Raw genomic sequence first — 18,859 nt, forward strand, 5'->3', positions numbered from 1 at the left:
TCATCAGTCAGGGAAGAAGCTGTTTCTGAACCTGCTGGTGCGTATGTTCAAGCTTCTGTATCTCCTGCCGAACAGAAGAGGTTGTAGAAGAGCATTGTTGAAACTTTATTGCTGGAACAGCACAGCAGGTCAGGCAGCATCCTAGGGAACAGGAGATTCGACGTTTCGGGCACAGGCCCTTCTTCAGCCCTGATTCCTGAAGAAGGGCTTATGCCCGAAACGCCGATTCTCCTGCTCCTTGGATGCTGCCTGACCTGCTGTGCTGTTCCAGCAATAAAGTTTCAACTTTGATCTCCAGCATCTGCAGACCTCACTTTCTCCTTGTAGAAGAGCATTACCAAGATGCGATGGGTCTTTGATGATATTGGCAGCCTGTCTGCAGCAACGAGCTATGTAAATGGAGTCCATATGGAAGATTGGCTTATGTGGCATTCTGGGCTGTGCACACCATCTTCTAAATTTTCTTGTGGTCCTGGGCAGAGCAGTTGCCGTACCAAGCCAGTATGCAACCGGACAGTATACTTTCTGTGGTGCATCTATCTTGTACAGTTGTAACGTGATGTCCCAACTCCTGTTCTCAATGCTTTGGCCAATGAAGACAAGTGTACCAATGCCACATTCACCAGCCTGTCTACCACATTCAAGGAAATGCCTCCTATGTTCTCATCCAATTTGTTGACATAAATAACAAACAGTGGACATCTTTGTGGCACAGCACTGGTTACAGGCTTCCAGTCTGAACAACAACCTTCTACTATCAATCTATGTCTCCTACCTTCAAACCAATCTTGCACCCAATTGGCTAGCTCTCCCTGGATCCCATGTGATCTAACCTTACTAACCAACTGCCATGTGGAACCTTGTCAAAAACCTTGATAAAGGCAACATGTAGGAAACATCTACTGCTATGCCTTCACCAATCTTCTTTGCCACCTCTTCAAAATACTCAATTCAATCTGAGATGCACAATCTCCCATACACAAAGCAATGTTGACTATCCCTAATCAGTCCTGGTCTTTCCAAATGCATGTAGATCCCGAGTCTTAGAATCCCCTCCAACAACTTTCCCATCACAGACAGTAGGCTCACTGCTCTGTAGTTCTCTGGTTTTTGCCTTGCAGCCTTTCTTAAATAATGGCACAGCATTAACCACCCTCCAGTCTTCTGGCACTTCACCCTGGCTGGAAAAATCTCTGATAGGGCTCCTGAAATGTCTTGCCTAGCTTTCCACAATGACTTGCGGATATACCTGATCAGGTTCTAGGGACTTATCTACCTTTAGTCTTTTAAGACCTCCATCACCTCCTCTTCTGTAATGTGGACACTTGTCAAGACATCAAGATCTTTGTACCAAGATCTTTGTATCCTCATTAGTAACTAAAGAGGCCCTGGAGGATTGGCAATTAGCTAATGTTGTTCCTCTATTCAAGAAGGGAAATAGGGATAATCCAGGAAACTATAGACCAGTGAATCTCGTATTGATGTTTGGGAAGTTGTTGGAGAGAATTTTTAGGGATAGAAATTCTGTGCATTTGGAACAGCATGGTCCAGTTAGAGACATGATGTCTAGGAGTCACTGTTGGACTGGGGTGGACAAAGCTAGAAATCACACAACATCAGGTTATATTCCAATAGGTTTATTTGGAAGTACTAGCTTTCAGAGCACTAGCTGATGAAAGAGCAGCGCTTCAAAAGCTAGTGCTTCCAAATAAACCTGTTGGACTATAACCTGGTGTTGTGTGATTTTTAACTTAATTAGTCAGTGTGGCTTTGTGCAGGGCAGGTCATATCTTACTGACTTGATTGAATTTTTCAAGGAGGTGACAAAGGTGATTGATGAGGGTAGAGCAGTGGATGTTGTCTAGATGGACTTTAGTCAGGCTTTTGACAAGATCCCTCATGGTAAGCTCATCTAGAAGATTAAGATGCATGGGATCCAGTGTCACTGTGGATTCAGAATCGGCTTACCTCTACAAGGCAGAGGATAGTGGTGGAAGGCTGTTTTTCTGGGTGGAGGTCTGTGACTAGTGGTGTTCTACAGGGATCTGTACTGGGATCTCTGCTGTTTGTGATTATACAAAAATGACTTGGATGAAAATGTAGATGGATGAGTTGGCAAATTTGTAGATAATACAAAGATTGGTGGAGTTATGGATAGTGCAGAAGGTTCTCAAAATAATACAGTGGGGTAGAGATCAGTTGCAGATATAGGCGGAGAAATGGCAGATGGCTTTTCATCCAGGTAAGTGTGAGGTGATGCACTTTGGGAGATCAAATGTTAAGGAAAAGTATGCAGTTAAAGGCAGGAACCTGAGCAGCATTGATGTACCAAAGGATCGTGGGGTTCAAGTCCATAGCTCCCCAGAAGTGGCCAAACAAATAGAGATGGTAGTAAAGTAGTTGTAAAGTATACTTGCCTTTGTTAGTCAGGGAGTTGAGTACAAGAGTCAGCATGTCATGTTGTAGCTCTATAAGACTTTAATTAGGCCTCACTTAGAATACTGCATTCAGTTCTGGTTGCCACATTACAGGAAAGATGTGGAGGCTTTGGAGAGGCAGAAGAAGTTAACCAGGTTGCTGCCTGGATTAGAGAGTATGAGCTATAAGAAGAGGCTAGAAAAAGTCAGGTTGTTTTCTCTGGAGCGTTGGAGGCTGAGGGGAGATGAGATAGAAGACTATTACATTATGAGATGCATAGGTAGGGTGGACGGTCGGAATCTTTTTCCCAGAGTTAAAATATCTAAATCGAGGGGGCATGCATTCAAGGTGGGTTTGGGGTTAATTCAAATATGTGAGGGGCAAGTTTTTTTACACAGAGTGGTGGGAGTCTGGAACACACTGCCTGGGGTGATGGTGGAGGCAGATGTGATAGAGGTGTTTAACGGACTTTTAGATAAGCACATGAATATGTAAGGAATGGAGGAATATGGACCAAGGGCAGGCAGAAGGGATTAGATTAATTTGGCATCATTTTCAGCACAACATTGTTTATTCCTGTGCTGTAATGTTCTATGTTCTATGCTCTGAGTTCCTAAAGTGAACATTAGGCGTCTAAGAGAACTGGGGAAGTGATAATGGAGAACCAAGAGGAATTAAACCAAGAGTTAAATAATACTTTGCATTGATCTTCACAATAGAAGACATTAATAGCATTCCAACATTATTGTTGGAAAGTATTGATGAAAGTAGGAGAGGAAATAAAAACTTAGGGTGCATGTGCATAGTTCATTGAAAGTGGATTCGCAGGTAGTCAGGGTGGTGAATATGATGTATTGTACACTTCCATTTATTGGTCAGTTCATTGCGTATAGGAGTTGGATGTCATATTGTGGCTGTACAAGATGTTGGTGAGGCCAATTTTGGTCTCCCTGCTATAGGAAAGATGTTGTTAAACTTGAAAGAGTTCAGAAAAGATTTACAATGTTGTTGCCAGGACTGGAGGGTTTGAGCTATAGGGAGAGGTTGAAAAGGCTGGGACTGTTTTCCCTGGACCATCAGATGCTGAGGGTTGATCATATGGAGGTTAACAAAAGTTTGAGGGGCATGGGAAAGATGTTGTTAAACTTGAAAGGGTTCAGAAAAGATTTACAATGTTGTTGCCAGGACTGAGGGTTTGAGCTATAGGGAGAGTTTGAAAAGGCTGGGACTGTTTTCCCTGGACCATCAGATGCTGAGGGTTGATCATATGGAGGTTAACAAAAGTTTGAGGGGCATGGATAGGGTGAATAGTCAAGGTCTTTTCCCCAGGATAGGGGAGTCCAAAACTAGAGGACATAGGTTTAAGGTGACAGAGAAAACATTTGAAAGAGACCTGTGGGGAAGGTATTTCACTCAGTGTGGTGCATGAATGGAATGAGCTGCCAGAGGAAGTGGTGGAGGCTGGTACAATTAAATATTTAAAAAGCATCTGATCGGTATATGAATAAGAAGGATTTAAAGAGATATGGGCCAAATGCTGGCAAATAGGACTAGATTAATTTAGGATATCTCATTGGCATGGACAAGATTGGACTGAACTGTACAACTCTATGACTCTTCAATACAATAATTATCATGAGAGAAACTGTAATAGGAAATTAATGGAGTAAAGACTCATAAGTCTCCTGATGAGATGCAACCGAGAATATTAAAGGATGTTGCTACAGAGATAGAGGATGCACTGGTAGTAATCTTCCAGGAATTCTAATATTCTGAAAAAGTCCCAGGGAGTTTGAAAATTGCCATATAACACCTTTATTTAGAAAGGTAAGGAGACAAAAAACAGGTAATAGTTGCTTAAAGTTTATGATCAGGAAAATGTTAGAGTGTATTATAACGCTTGTAATAGAGCATTTAGAAATACATAAGATGAATGAACAGTACCAGCTCATGAAGAGGAAATCATCCCTGATATATTTAGTAGAATTCTTTGAGCAGATATGAAGCTGGATTAATAAAATGGAAGGAGTGGACGTAATGCGTTTGGACTTTCAAAAGGTATTTGAAATGGTATCACGCATTAGGCTGCTTAATAAGACAAGAGCCCGTGGTGTTGGAGGCAGTATATTAGCATGGATAGAGGATTGGCTAAATACTAGAAGGCAGAGTGTTGGGATAAGGGAGTCATTTTCAGGATAGCATCCTGTAACTAGGAGTGCCACAGTGACAGTGCTTGGTCCACAATTATTGGCAATATATATTCATGATTTGGATGAAAAACATGAAAGTACTATTGCCATAAAGTCAAATGACACATAATTGGGAATACAAGTGGTGAGGATGACACAGAGTTCACAGAGCGATATAGGGTGAAGAGAGTTGGCAAAAACTCAGCTGATGGAATGTAATGTGGGAAAATGTGTGGTTCTGTATTTTGGCAGAAGGAATAGATGAGTTGAATATTATTTAAATGGATAAAGGTTACTGAAAGCTACAAAACAGAAGGATTTGGGAGTCCTCTTCCATGAATAACTAAAATCTAGCATCCAAGTTCAATGAGTAATGGGGAAGCCAAATGCTGTGTTGACTTCATTCAGACCTATTAGAAAGAGAATGGAGGATAAAAATGTACAATCTTTGCTAAATTTAGAATTCCACAGCTGGAATACTGTGGTCCTTATCTGAGGAAAGCGATATTGGCACTGAAGACGATCCAGAAAAGGTCCACTTGTTACTGGGTAAGGAGGGATTGTTTTATGAGGAGAGGTTAAGTAAATTTTGCCTATCCTCATTGTAATATAGAAGAATGAGAGGCAAGCAGAGAAATCGCGAACGGGGACTGAGTTGAATGATCAGCCGTGGCCATATTGAATAGTGGAGCAGGCCTCCTCCTGCACCTATTTTCTACATTTCTATGACATTATTGAAACATACAAGATTCATGGAGGACTTGACAGTGGAGATCTGGAGAGGTTGTTTCCCCATGTTGGGGAGTCTAAGGTCAAAGTGTATAATCTCAGAATAAGGATCGTCAATTTACGACAGAGATTCTTAGATTCCCTACAGTGTGGAAACAGGCCCTTCAGCCCCACAGGTCCACACCAACCCTCCAAAGAGCAACCCACCCAGACCCATTCCCTTACATTTACCCCTGCACCTAACACTACGGGCAATTTAGCACGGCCAATTCACCTAACCTGCACATCTTTGGATTGTGGGAGGAAACCGGAGCACCTGGAGGATTTTTTTTTCTCTTCGAGGGGAGTGAGTCTGTGGAATTGTTTACAGCACAGGTCTGTTCACATTAGTTTATTAAGTCGATTCAAGGCTGAGAGAAGCAGATTTTTAATCAGTAAGGCAATTAAGGATTTTAGGGAAATGGCAGGATGGTGGAATTGAGAATTATCGGATCAGCCGTGATTTTATTAGATTAGATTAGATTCTCTACTGTGTGAAAACAGGCCGTTTGGCCCAACAAGTCCACACCGCCCCTCCGAAGAGAAACCCACCCAAACCCTTTCCCCTACCCTATATTTACCCCTGACTAACGCACCTAACACTATGGGCAATTTAGCATGGCCAATTCACCTAACATACGCATCTTTGGATTGTGGGAGGAAACCGTAGCACCTGGAGGAAACCCACGCAGACACGGGGAGAATGTGCAAACTCCACACAGACAGTGGGAATTGAACCCAGGACCCTGGTGCTGTGAGGCAGCAGTGCTAACCACTGAGCCGCCCATAATTGAATGGAAGAGGAGACCTGATGGGCTGAATGGCCAATTTCTGACCTTATGTATTATTGTCTAAGGAAAAGGCAATGGAATTGTTGATCAGCGTCTGTTAAGAGTGTAAGTCCATCGTTTTCTGGAGATCAACTTGTCTATCATTTTCATTTCTGCAGGAGAATGTATTTCGGAGAGTGAACAAGTTGTTACATTTGATGGCAATGAATTAAAACACACAATACTTAACGATTGCTACTATGTCCTAACCAAGGATTGTTCACCTACTCCAAAATTTATTCTCTTAATGCGGCGTGATGTTAACCAGCAGAGGAAGAAGGCAATAAAGCTGCTCATATCTGTGCCTAACGTGTAAGTGGCTATCATAAGTTTATCATCACATTAATTGCATATAAATGTCCTTATTGTACATGTGATTAGACTACATTTGGAGTATTTTGTACAGTTTTGGGCTCCATATCTCAGAAAAGGTGTATTGGCCTTGGAGCTTGTTCAGAGGAAGTTTGCGTGAACGGTCCCAGGAAGGAAAAGCTTAACATATGAGGAACATTTGAGGACTCTGGGTCTATATTCACTGGAGTTTAGAAGGATGAGAGGGATTTAATTGAAACATACAGAATACTGAATGGCCTGGACAGAGTGGATGTTGGGAAGATGTTTCCATCGGTAGGAGAGACTAGGACCCGAGGGCACAGCCTTAGAGTAAAAGGAAGGTCTTTTAGAATGGAGATAAGGAGAAACTTCTTCAGCCAGAGAGTGGGGAATCAATGGAATTCACTACCACAGAAGGCTGTAGAGGGCAGGTCATTGAGTATATTTAAGATGGAGACAGATAGGTTCTTTATTGTCAAGGGGGATCAAGGGTTACGAGGAGAAAGCAGGAGAATGGGGTTGAGAAACTGATCAACCATGATTGAATGGCAGAGCAGACTCGATGGGCTGAATGGCCTAATTTCTGCTCCTATGTCTTATGGTCTTACTGTCTTATGGTGATTTATAATATAGGAATACAGGGGAAGCATTGGTTTCAGCACATAGCAGATTAGGAATTCACTTCATAGTTGCATCTTTCAAAGACTGGCAGATAATATCAATGAGGAAAATGGGACTCTGTCTGCTACTTGTGTGAGATTTCTTTTTTAAAAAATTCTGTGTAATGTTATTAAATTGTATACGGGCCATTTGCATGGCCAGGACTCAGTGCTGGGGCTTCATCTATATATCAATGACTTAAATGTAAGATAGTCAAAGTTTCCAATGACACCCCCTAAGTGAGAAAGGAAGTCATCAAGACAAAGTGAAGTCTGCAGGAGGATAAAGATAGGTTCAGTGTGAGGGCAAAATTCAACGTGGAACAATGTGAGATTGTCCTCTTTAGCAGAATAGAAAAGCGGAGTATTATTTAAATGGTGAGAGATTTCAGAATTCTGAAGGACAGAGCAATCTCCATGTCTTTCTTTTTGCAGTATTTCTCCTGTTATGTGATATTTTCTATTTTCTTTGGAACAGTGTAATTGAAGCAAATTGGACACCAGCTGGAATAAAGTTCTTGGTGGACAATGTGAAGACCACTCTGAGTAATGAAGGAAGGGTTATACAAAGTGAGTAATCTTTTTACAAATGAAAACAAAAATTGGACATTTTCTGACATAATGTAATGTTGAGCAATGAGAACTGTGGAACACAGAGCTATCATTAGCAAATTAAAAGTTGTGTGAAGTTTCCAGGATAGAAGCTTCGGGCAGAACATTAAACTTGTTACCATGAGAAAATGCTGATTCGTTTAAGAGGAGTTGGATAAAGAAATAAGGAGAAACAGCAATTCACCCAGGTTCCATGGACAGTACCTTCAAAATCCACAACCTCTACTACATGTAAGGACAAGGATGGCAGATAAATAAGAAAACCACCTGCAAGTTCCTCTTCAAGACACACACCGTTCCATTTCAGAACTATAATGGCCTAAAGAGAACCTAGCCACAGAACATCAGAGCTAAAGAAGAGTCATAGATATGTACCGCATGGAAATAGATTTTTTGGTCCAACCCACCCGTACTGACCAGATATCCTAAATTATTCTACTCCTATTGACCAGTATTTGGCCCATTCCCTCTAAACCCTTCCTATTCATATACTCATCCAGACGCCTTTTAAATGTTGCAATTGTACCAACCTCCACCGCCTCCTCTGGCAATTTATTCCATACACGCACCACCCTCTGTGTGAAAAACTTGCTCCTTAGGTGCCTTTAAAATATTGCCTCTTTTACCTTAAACCTATGCCCTCTAATTTTGGACTCCCTTATTTTGGAGAAAAGACCTTGGCTATTTATCCTATACATGCCCCTCATGATTTTATAAACATGAATAAGGTCACCCCTCAGTCTCCAATGCTTGTATCAAATTCAGTGTTGATTCTGTTTCTCCCTTGACAAATAATGCCAGACTTGCTGAGTTTCTCCAACTTTCTTTCTTTGTATGTTTCAGATTTCCAGCATCTGCTGTGTTTTTCTTTCATGAGATGCTATTCACCCCTCTCTTAAAAATATTCAACATCCCAGCCTCAACACCTTCTGAGGCACAGCATTCCAAGGCTACACTGATCTCCATCCTATAAGGTTGCCTCCTAATTTCAAGCAGGTGTCCCCAAATTGTGATATACTGATAAGAGAAAGCATCCTTTCCATGTCAAGACCATTCAGGCTCTTATACAATTTAGTCAAATCTTGCCAATACTCTTCAAGCCCACTCTGGCAAGCTTCCCTCAGTCCAGCTCAGTCCAGCTGTCAATTCAGTAAGCCTCCTCGAACCTGCTTCCAATGCATTTCCATCCTTCCTGTGTCTGATATGCTCATTCCACATATTATCAGGGCTGTAAATGGCATGGTAGTTCTGTGGTTAGCACTGATGCGTCACAGTGCTAGAGACCCAGGTTCTATTCCAGCCTCGGGTGACTACCTGTGTGGAGTTTTCACATTCTCCCTGTGTCTGTGTGGGTTTCCTCCCACATTCCAAAGATGTGCAGATTAGATGAATTGACCATGCTAAATTGCTCATAGTGTTCAGGGAATATTAGGTGCATTAGTTAGGGGTTAACGGGTGGAATACTCTTCAGAGGGTCAGTGCAGATGTGTTGGGCCAAAGGGTCTGTTTCCACACTGTAGGAACTTTAAGATTCTTCTCACAGGGCACTTCTAGGTTTTTTTTGAAGAAGCAACAAAGATGATTGATGAGGGCAAAGCAGTAGATGTGATCTAGATGAACTTCAGTAAGGGGTTCTACGACTCTATGACTCTATATTGCAGCATAGACATGTACAGCATGGAAACAGAACCTTTGGTCCAACTTGTCCATGCCAACCAGATATCCCAACCCAATCTAGTCCCACCTGCCAACACCCGGTCCATGTCCCTCAAACCCTTCCTATTCATATACCCATCCAGATGCCTTTTAAATGTTGCAATTGTACCAGCCTCCAGTGCTTCCTCTGGCAGCTCATTCCATACACGTACCACCATCTGTGAGAAAAAGTTGCCTCTTAGGTCTCTTTTGTATCTTTCCCCTCTCACCCTAAACCTATGTCCTCTAGTTCTGGATTCCACCACCCCAGTGAAAAGACATTGTCGATTTACCCTATCCATACCCCTCTATAAGGTCATCCCTCAGCCTCTGACACTCCAAGGAAAACAGCCCCAAGCTATTCAACGTCTCCCCATAGCTCAAATCCTCCAACCCTGGCAACATCCTTGTAAATCTTTTCTGAAACCTTTCAAGTTTCACAACATCCTTCCAATTAGTGTAGAGATTGCCAGAAACTCAATGTCTACTTCAACATTCAGCTGTCTTTTTTATTCCAGATGTACGTGTTTGGCAGAATGGGACAGGAATTATTTTAAAAGCATCATCAATCAATATTGAACAATTGTTCTTTGATGGAAACAGAGTGCAGGTATCGCTTACTTATTAACAAGCTCCCGAAATGTAACTTCACCGTGTAGCCATTCAATGGGTGGCCCAGTGGCTCAGTGGCTAGCACTGCAGCCTCACAGCATCAGGGACCCAGGTTTGATCCCAGTCTTGGGTGACTGTCTGTGTGGAGTTTGCACATTCTCCCTGTATCTGTGTGGGTTTCGTCCCACAATCCAAAAATGCACAGGTCAGGTGGAATGGCTATGCTAAATTGTCCATAGTGTTAGGTGCATTAGTCAGGGGAGTTGGATCTGGGTGGGTTGCTCTTCGGAGGGCTTGTATGGATTTGTTGGGCAAAGGGCCCGTTTCCACACTGTAGGTAAACTAATGATCAATATGAACTAATTTTGGAAAACATTTAGAATACTGCATTCAATTCTGGTGTCCCTGCTCTGGGAAGGATGTTGCGAAACTTGAAAGGGTGCAGAAATCTTTTCCAAGGATATTGGAGGGGTTGAGCTGTAGGGAGAGGCTGAATAGGCTGGGGGTGTTTTCCCTGGAATGTTGGAGGCTGAGGGGTGACCTCATAAAGGTTTAAAAAATCATGAAGGGCATGGAAAGGGTGCATAGCCAAGATCTTTTTCCCAGGGTAGGGGAGTCCAAGACTAGAAAGCATAGGTTTAAGGTAAGAGCGGAAAGATTTAAAAGGGACCTAAAGATCAACTTTTTCCAGCAGAGGGTGATGTGTGTATGGAATGAGTTGCTAGAGGGAGTGGTGGAGGCTAGTACAATTACAACATTTAAAAGGCTTCTGGATGGTTAAATAAATATGAAGCATTTAGAGGGATATGGGCCCAATTCTGGCAAATGGCTCTAGGTTAATCCACAAAATCTGGTTGGCATGGACAAGTTGGACCGAAGGGTCTGTTTTCTGGTGGAGTCAAAGACAGTCAGAGTCCTACAGCACAGGGACAGGCTCTTTGGCCTAAATGGTCCATGCCAATCAAAATGTCCATCCATGCTAACCCCATTTCCCTGCACTTGGCCCATATCCTTCTAATCCTTTCCTATCCACGTATTTGTCGCAATACCTTTTAAATGACTCTAATGAGCTTTGCCTTTGTGTGCAGATTGTACTCGATCACATGATGAGTAAGACATGTGGGATTTGTGGACTCAATAATGGTGAGGAAAAGCTGTTGATGCCAAATCAAGAGGAGGCCAGAGATGTTGAGCACCTTTTTGAATCATGGACATTTCCAGGGCAAACCTGCAAAGATGGTAAGAGAATCTCAACTCTTTTTAAATCATGTTAATTTCATCTGTCCCTACAACCCTCGAAGATGATTGCCCTCCTCCCATTCTTGACAGCATCCCCAATTTCCAAAATGCCACCATTAGCAGTTAGCCAGGATGGGGGCTCCAGGGAGGCATGGTGGCTGTGGTTAGCACCACAACCTCACAGCACCACGGACTCGGGTTCAGTTCTATCTTAGGACAACTTCTATGTGGAGTTTGAATATTCTCTCCATATCTGTGTGTGTTTCCTCTGGGTGCTCTGGTTTCCTCCTACAGTCCAAAAATGTGCAGGTTAGGTGAAATGGCCATGCTAAATTGCCCATAATATCCAGGGATGTGCAGGATAATTTGATTAGCCATGGAAAATGCAGACATAGGGTTGGGGGTGGTCTGGGTGGGATGGTCTTTGGAGAGGTTGGTGTGGACTTGATTGGCCGAATGGCTTGCTTCCACACTGTAGGGATTCTATGTTTCTATTCTATGATTCAACTGCCTGAGGCCTAAGTTCTGGAATTCCCTCCTGACCTTTCTTTATCCTACCTCACTCTTTTAAGACACTCTCAAATGCCTTTACGATCGAGCTTTTACTCATCTGCTGTGACATTTCCTTAAGTGACTCCAAGTTAGATTTAGGATTTACTGCTTTTGCAAAGCATCTTACAATGTTTAGTGTGTTAAAAAGAAATTCATAAACACAGGTTTGGTCCATTTTGTTTCAAAGCCATCAAACTGTCTTCTTGTTCTCTACAACAATAAATTACAGCTTATTGAATTTCAGATTGTAAAGTTCGCCGAACATTTGTGGAACTAGGAAAACTTGTCAAGTTTGAAGGGCAGGAATCCAAATGCTACTCAGTCGAACCTGTTCAACGTTGCCTGGAAGGATGTTCACCAATTGAAACACACTCTCGCATTGCCAATTTCCACTGTGTATCAGCCAGTAAGTCTGTAGTACTTATATAAGATACATATATATTTAACCAACAAAAAAAAGCAAGAAAACACAATTCATCATGTCAGGAACTCAAAATGAAATATTAGTTAATTCTATTTATTATTGTATAAATGGGTGGAAGTAATTGATCCCAATGGATGTAAGGTATGTGTGGAGGTCCTAGTAGTGTCATGTTGCGTTAGACATGGACAGTTTGGGAAATCTGGGTGACATGTGGAAGACGGCCCAGCTGTAGAAGAGCACACGTAGAGAAAAGAGCAGACAATGGGGAATAATCACACTGATCTGCTTCAGAAGCAATAGCAAGGATGTAAACTTTGAAACAAAAACAGAAATTGTTGGCAAAACACAGCAGGACTAGCAGCATCAGTGGAAGAAGAAAGCAGAGAAATAGTTTCAAGTCGAGATAACCTTTCTCAGTTCTTCTTCTTCCCCTGTTCTGAAGAAGGGTCACTTGACTCGAAATGTTAACTCTGCCTTCTCCCTCCACAAATGCTGCCAGGCCCGTTGAGTTTCTGCAGCAGTTTACACTTTCGTTTCAGATCTCTACCTCTTCTTGCCTTTCCAGAGCTCTATGCAGTTCTTTGGTTTATTTTAAAGTCATGGACTGGTTACAGGATAGAAGGAGGCCATTGTACCCAGCATGCCTGGTTATCACCAAGAGCAACCGAACTAACCCCACATGAACCCTTTTCCCGTGTAACACTCAAAAAAAGTTCTTAGTTTAGCCCCAAGCCAGTTAGAGGATAATACCACCCCCTTGGATATTTTAAAATGAGTCAAGCTCATGGATTGGGTTGTACTGTTACCGTAGAGTGGGATGGACTTTAATCATAGCTTGAACTTAGACTCCTTCATTAGACAATACTTCCATTAATGTTATTTCCATTACCATTGCAATCCGGTAATCAGTCTGACAGGTTTTGCAGGGTCAAAACTCATTTTAAAAGTCATTATTTTCTAAAGAAAAATATTGATACAAAAGCTGAGATGCAAGGACAAATCTGCAGGATGAAGAGCAAACAGAGCTGGGCAGGTTCAGATTTGGCAGCTCTTTCAAAGAATCAGAATAGACACGATGAGTTAAATAAACTCTCTCAGTATAAAGGGAAACAATAAGAAACCAAGAGAGCTAGAGATCTCTGATATATTACAAATTACCTCACACATGGAAGCAGGTATTCCTTCTAATCTAGTCTTACTCAAACACGTCTGAATTTATTAACAGATCGCTCTGTGAATGCAGCTGCTATGTTAAATTTCCGGAAGAAATCTGTGCACGTGAGTCACTCTGTGGATTCCCATACTGACTGCGTGTGTGGCTGTGCTGAAGTCTAACCCCATTCACTATTGTTACCAAAACCTCGACTATAACAGTTATAAGTGTGAGACTCTTTGCTATATCAATTCTTTTCAAAAAATATGAGCTCCAATATTAACTCTTCTTGAAAGCTGTACAATTCATTATTCCTGACCATCAATTATTCTAATAAACTTTTAATTGTTGAGAGCTGTTGATTATTTACTTGCATGTTTTATTGTTTACTCTTGGGGAAATGGTGGCATTGTGGAAATGTTAATGGCCTAGTACTCCAAAATCCCAGGTTAAAGTTCCGAGAACATAGGTTTGAATCTCATCATAGCAGATGTGGAAATTTGAATCCAATATTAAAAAAATCTGGAATTAAAAGTCAGATAGTCTAAAGTGACTATGTAACCACTGTCAAATGTTATAAATACCTATCGCGTCTACCAATGTCCTATCAGGAAGGAAATCTTCCATCCTTACCTGGTCCAATGGAAGGGGGTGGAAGAGAATATAACTGGCATGGAAGGGGACCTTGATTATGTTGGTTGCTTTCCCCAGGCAACAGATGGAGTCAATGGATGAAAGGCTGGTTTGCATGATGACCTGGCTGGACTCGTGACTCTCTGCAGTTTTTCATGATGTTGGGAAGAGCAGTTGCCATACCAAGCTGCATCCAGGCAGGATACTTTCTGTGGTGCATCTATTTCTACTCCCATGCTTCCTTACAGTTTCCTGCACCAGAGATTGTGTTCTCATCAAGAATGTGTAGGTTATCTCAACTCCACAAGCTTACCCTTGAAGAGCCTTGTCTTCAGCAGGCTGAAATCTCCACTACTACTTCATTTTGTGAGGATAAAGGGAAGAGATATTCATCTTCTGTGCCTTCTTTATTTTCTTCTTTCTAGAGAAGGCTAGGCTATTAGCCACTCCTGCTTGGAAAGATGGGCTTGACAATTCCCGTGAGGAATTGTATAACTGTATCTCCTACTGCTGGAACAAATGATGAGTGAAGTAGTGGCTTTTCTGTGAATGATTCAAGTGATCAAAGATAAGAATTAACAAGGAATGATGATTTCCTTGATAAAATTGTAGGGGTACAAGGAGGCAATAGCCTAGTGTTATTATCTCTAGATTATTAATCCAGAAACTCAGCTAATGTTCTGGGGGTGTAGATTTGAATCGGGCTCTGACAGGCTGATGCTGAATTCGGAAAACCTCTGGAATTGGGAGTCTAATGATGAAGGCTGGAAATGTGTTGCTGGAAAAGCACAGCAGGTCAGGCAGCATCCAGGGAACAGGAGAATTGACGTTTCGGGCATAAGCCCTTCTTCCCATTTCCAGCTCTGATCTCCAGCATCTGCAGACCTCACTTTCTCCTCCAGTCTAATGATGAACCATTGTCAATTATCAGGAAAAACCCATTGGTTCACTAATGTCCTTTAGGGAAGGAAACCATCATCATTACCTGGTCTGGCCTACATGTGATTCCAGATCCAAAACAATGTGGGTGAATCTTAGCTACCCTCTGAAATGGCACAGCTGTGACACTCAATTCAAGGGCAATTGGAAATGGACAACATGTTAACCTTGCTCCAACGCCCATATAAAATGAGAGAGTGACAAGAAAACCTGCCCACTTTTGTTTTATTAATTAAAATTCACAGTTGACAGCAATTGATGAGGGGAAATAAACTGGCTCTCTTCACATTTGAGATGCTTTTCTTACTGAAAAACAGAAACACAACTTCACCCTTTCCAAAGACCCTTCCCACCCTGGTTATAATCTCTTCCAACCTCTCCCAGCAGGCAGAAGATACAAAACCTAAACCCCCCCTGTACCAACAGGTTCAAGAACAGCTTCTTCCCCACTGTTATTAACTTCTCAAATTTCAAACCTAATGTTGATTTTGCTTTTTGTAATGATTTGGAGGTGCTGGTGTTGGACTGGCATGGGCGAAGTTAAAAATCACACAACATCAGGTTATAGCCCTAGAGGTTTATTTGGAAGTACAAGCTTTCAAGGCACTAGCTCTTCATTAGATGGTGTGGAGCAGGACCATATACCACAGAATTTATAGCAAAAGGGTTACAGTGTCATGGAATTGTAATGATATATTAAACAACTTAGATTAAGTCCTGCATCTTTTAGGATGGGATATGCTGGTTTAGGCTCTTTAATATGTAAATTCAAGAACTCCTTTTAAGGTGGTTTCAGTTTATCTAACAACAAGTGTTATCTTAGTTCGAACAATGTGTTAAAGATGTGAACGTAAAGTCTGTCAACCTCTGTGTGAAAACCTTTCCACGCATATCTCCCTTAAACTTTTCCCCTCTCATTTTGAACTCGTGACCCCTAGTAATTGAATCTCCTACCTGGAAAAAGCTTCTTGCTATTCACCCTGTCTATACCTCTCAGGATTTTGTAGACCTCGGTAAGGTTCCCCCCTCAATCTCCATCTTTCTAATGAAAATAATCCTAATCTACTCAACCTCTCTTCATAGCTAGCATCCGCCATACTAGGCAACATCCTGGTGAACCTTCTCTGCACCCTCTCAAAAGTATCCTCATCCCTTTGGTAATGTGGCGACCAGAACTGTACACAGTGTTCCAGATGTGGCCGAACCAAAGTCTTATACAACTGTAACATGACCTGCCAACTCTTGTACTCAACACCCCATCTGATGAAGGAAAGCATGCCGTATGCCTTCTTGACCACTCTATCGACCAATGTTGTCACCTTCAGGGAACAATGGACCTGAACACCCAGATCTCTCTCCAACTTTCCCCAGGGCTTTTCCATTTACCATATAGTTCGCTCTTGAATTGGATCTTCCAAGATGCATCACCTTGCATTTGCTGGGATTGAACTCCATCTGCCAATTCTCTGCCTGACTCTCCAATCTGTCTATATTCTGTTGTATTATCTGACAGTCCCATTCACTATCTGCTACTCCACCAATCTTAGTGTCATCTGCAAACTTGCTAATCAGCCCACCTACACCTTCCTCCAGATCATTTATGTATATCACAAACAATAGTGGTCCCAACACGGATCCCTGTGGAATACCACTGGTCACTGTTCTGCATTTTGACAAACTCCCTTCCACTACTACTCTCTGTCTCCTGCTGCTCAGCCAGTTCTCATTCCATTGAGTTAGTACACCCATGCAACTTCACTTTCTCCATCAGCCTACCATGGGAACCTTCTCAAACGTCTTGCTGAAGTCCATGTATATGACATCTATAAGGTAAAAACAATGACTGCAGATGCTGGAAACCAGATTCTGGAAGAGCACAGCAGTTCAGGCAGCATCCAAGGAGCTTCGAAATTGACGTTTCGGGCAAAAGTCCTTCATCAGGAAGCTATAGCCCTTCCCTCATCAACTTCATCACTTTGTTGACAAATTCTATTAAGTTGGTAAAACATGCCCTTCCCTGCACAAAACCATGCTGCCTATCACTGATAAGCCCATTTTTCTTCCAAATGGGAACAGATCCTATCCCTCAGTATCTTTTCCAGCAGCTTTCCTACCACTGATGTCAGGCTCAACGATCTATAATTATCTGGATTATCCCTGCTACCCTTCTTAAACAAAGGGACAACATTAGCAATTCTCCAGTCCATGCATATCTTTCCTCCTTTGTCCTTGAGTGGGCCATAGGTCTGTGCAGCATCAAGGGCAGAAGGGCCTGTACTGCCATGTAATGTTCTATGTTCTATGTTAACCCTTTCTCTAGATATCCTCTTGCTCCTTATATGCAAATAAAAGCCTTTGGGATTTTCCTTAACCCTATTTGCTAAAGATATTTGATGACACCTTTTAGCCCTCCTAACTATAACATAGAACATAGAACATTACAGTGCAATACAGGCCCTTCAGCCCTCAATGTTGCACTGACCTGTGAAACCAATCTGAAGCGCCTCTATCCTACACTATTCCATTTTCATCCATATATCTATCCAATGACCATTTAAATTCCCTTAAATCTGGTGAGTCTACTACTGTTGCAGGCAGGGCATTCTATGCCCCTATTACTCTCTGACTAAAGAAACTACCCCTGACATCTGTCCTATATCTATCATCTCTCAATTTAAAGCTATGTCCTCTCGTGCTAGTCAACACCATCCAAGGAAAACGGCTCTCACTGTCCATTATATCTCATCCCCTGATTATCTTGTATGTCTCAATTAAGTCACCTCTCAACCTTCTTCTCTCTCACAAAAACAGCCTCAAGTCCCTCAGCCTTTCCTCCTAAGACCTTCCCTCCATAACAGGCAACATCCTAGTAAACCACCTCTGAACCCTTTCCAAAGCTTCCACATCCTTCCTATAATGCGGTGACCAGAACTGTACGCAATACTCCAAATGTGGTTGCAATAGAGTTTTGTACAGCTGCAACATGATCTCATGGTTCTGAAACTCAGTCTCTCTTTCAATAAAAGCTATCACACCGTATGCCTTCTGAACAACACTATCAACCTGGGTGGCAACTTTCAGGGATCTATTTACATGGACACCGAGATCTCTCTGCTCATCTATACTACCAATAATTTTACCATTAGCCCAATACTTTGTATTCCTGTTGCACCTTCCAAACTGAATCACCTCACACTTGTCCACATTAAACTCCATTTGCCACCCCTCAGCCTAGCTCTGCAGCTTATCTATGTCCCTCTGTTTCTTGTTCCTTGTAATTCCTTGTTTCAGATTAGTCCTACTTTCCCAATATTGTTCCAAAGCTTCATCTATTTTCAGTCATCTAGACCTTATGTATGCTTCCTTTTTTTCTTAGCTAGTCTCACAATTTCACCGTGGTTCTCTAATCTTGCCATTTATATCCCCCATTTTTACAGGGACACATTTGTCATGCACTCTAATCAACCTTTCTTTAAAAGCCTCCCATATATAAAATGTGGATTTACCTTAAAACAGCTGCTTCCAATCCACATTCCCCAGCTCCTGCTATAGTTGGCCTTCCCCCAGTTTAGCACTCTTCCTTTAGGACCACTCTCATCTTTGAATAGGTCAAGTGCAGGTGGAGGGGTCCAGATAGAGGGAGAGACTTGGAGCTGGGTGAAGAGGTCTGTGGGATGGGGAGAGAACTCTTGTATAAAGACATAGACACAGAGGTAAAGGTGACAGAAAAAGAGTTCAATGTCATGTTGTGCCCAAAATTCATAGCCAAAGCTGCCTACCTAGCTGGGAGGAGAAAGTGAGGA

At 42.1% G+C, this 18,859-nt stretch overlaps 1 protein-coding gene across 2 annotated transcripts in view; it reads left to right on the forward strand.

Moving 5' to 3' along the window:
• Window positions 1-13,838, forward strand: part of LOC122554110 (vitellogenin-like) — a 105,158-nt gene extending 91,320 nt beyond the window's left edge. For both annotated transcript variants that reach the window (XM_043698608.1, XM_043698609.1), the window contains exons 29-34: window positions 6,325-6,517; window positions 7,676-7,767; window positions 10,023-10,114; window positions 11,205-11,355; window positions 12,152-12,313; window positions 13,557-13,838. In XM_043698608.1, coding sequence (XP_043554543.1) covers window positions 6,325-6,517; window positions 7,676-7,767; window positions 10,023-10,114; window positions 11,205-11,355; window positions 12,152-12,313; window positions 13,557-13,666 — 800 coding nt within the window. In that variant the 3' untranslated portion in view covers window positions 13,667-13,838. The remainder of the gene's footprint in view (window positions 1-6,324; window positions 6,518-7,675; window positions 7,768-10,022; window positions 10,115-11,204; window positions 11,356-12,151; window positions 12,314-13,556) is intronic.
• Window positions 13,839-18,859: the final 5,021 nt, after the last annotated feature.

Source organism: Chiloscyllium plagiosum, chromosome 11, assembly GCF_004010195.1.
Source record: "Chiloscyllium plagiosum isolate BGI_BamShark_2017 chromosome 11, ASM401019v2, whole genome shotgun sequence".
In the NCBI taxonomy this organism is placed as follows: domain Eukaryota; kingdom Metazoa; phylum Chordata; class Chondrichthyes; order Orectolobiformes; family Hemiscylliidae; genus Chiloscyllium; species Chiloscyllium plagiosum.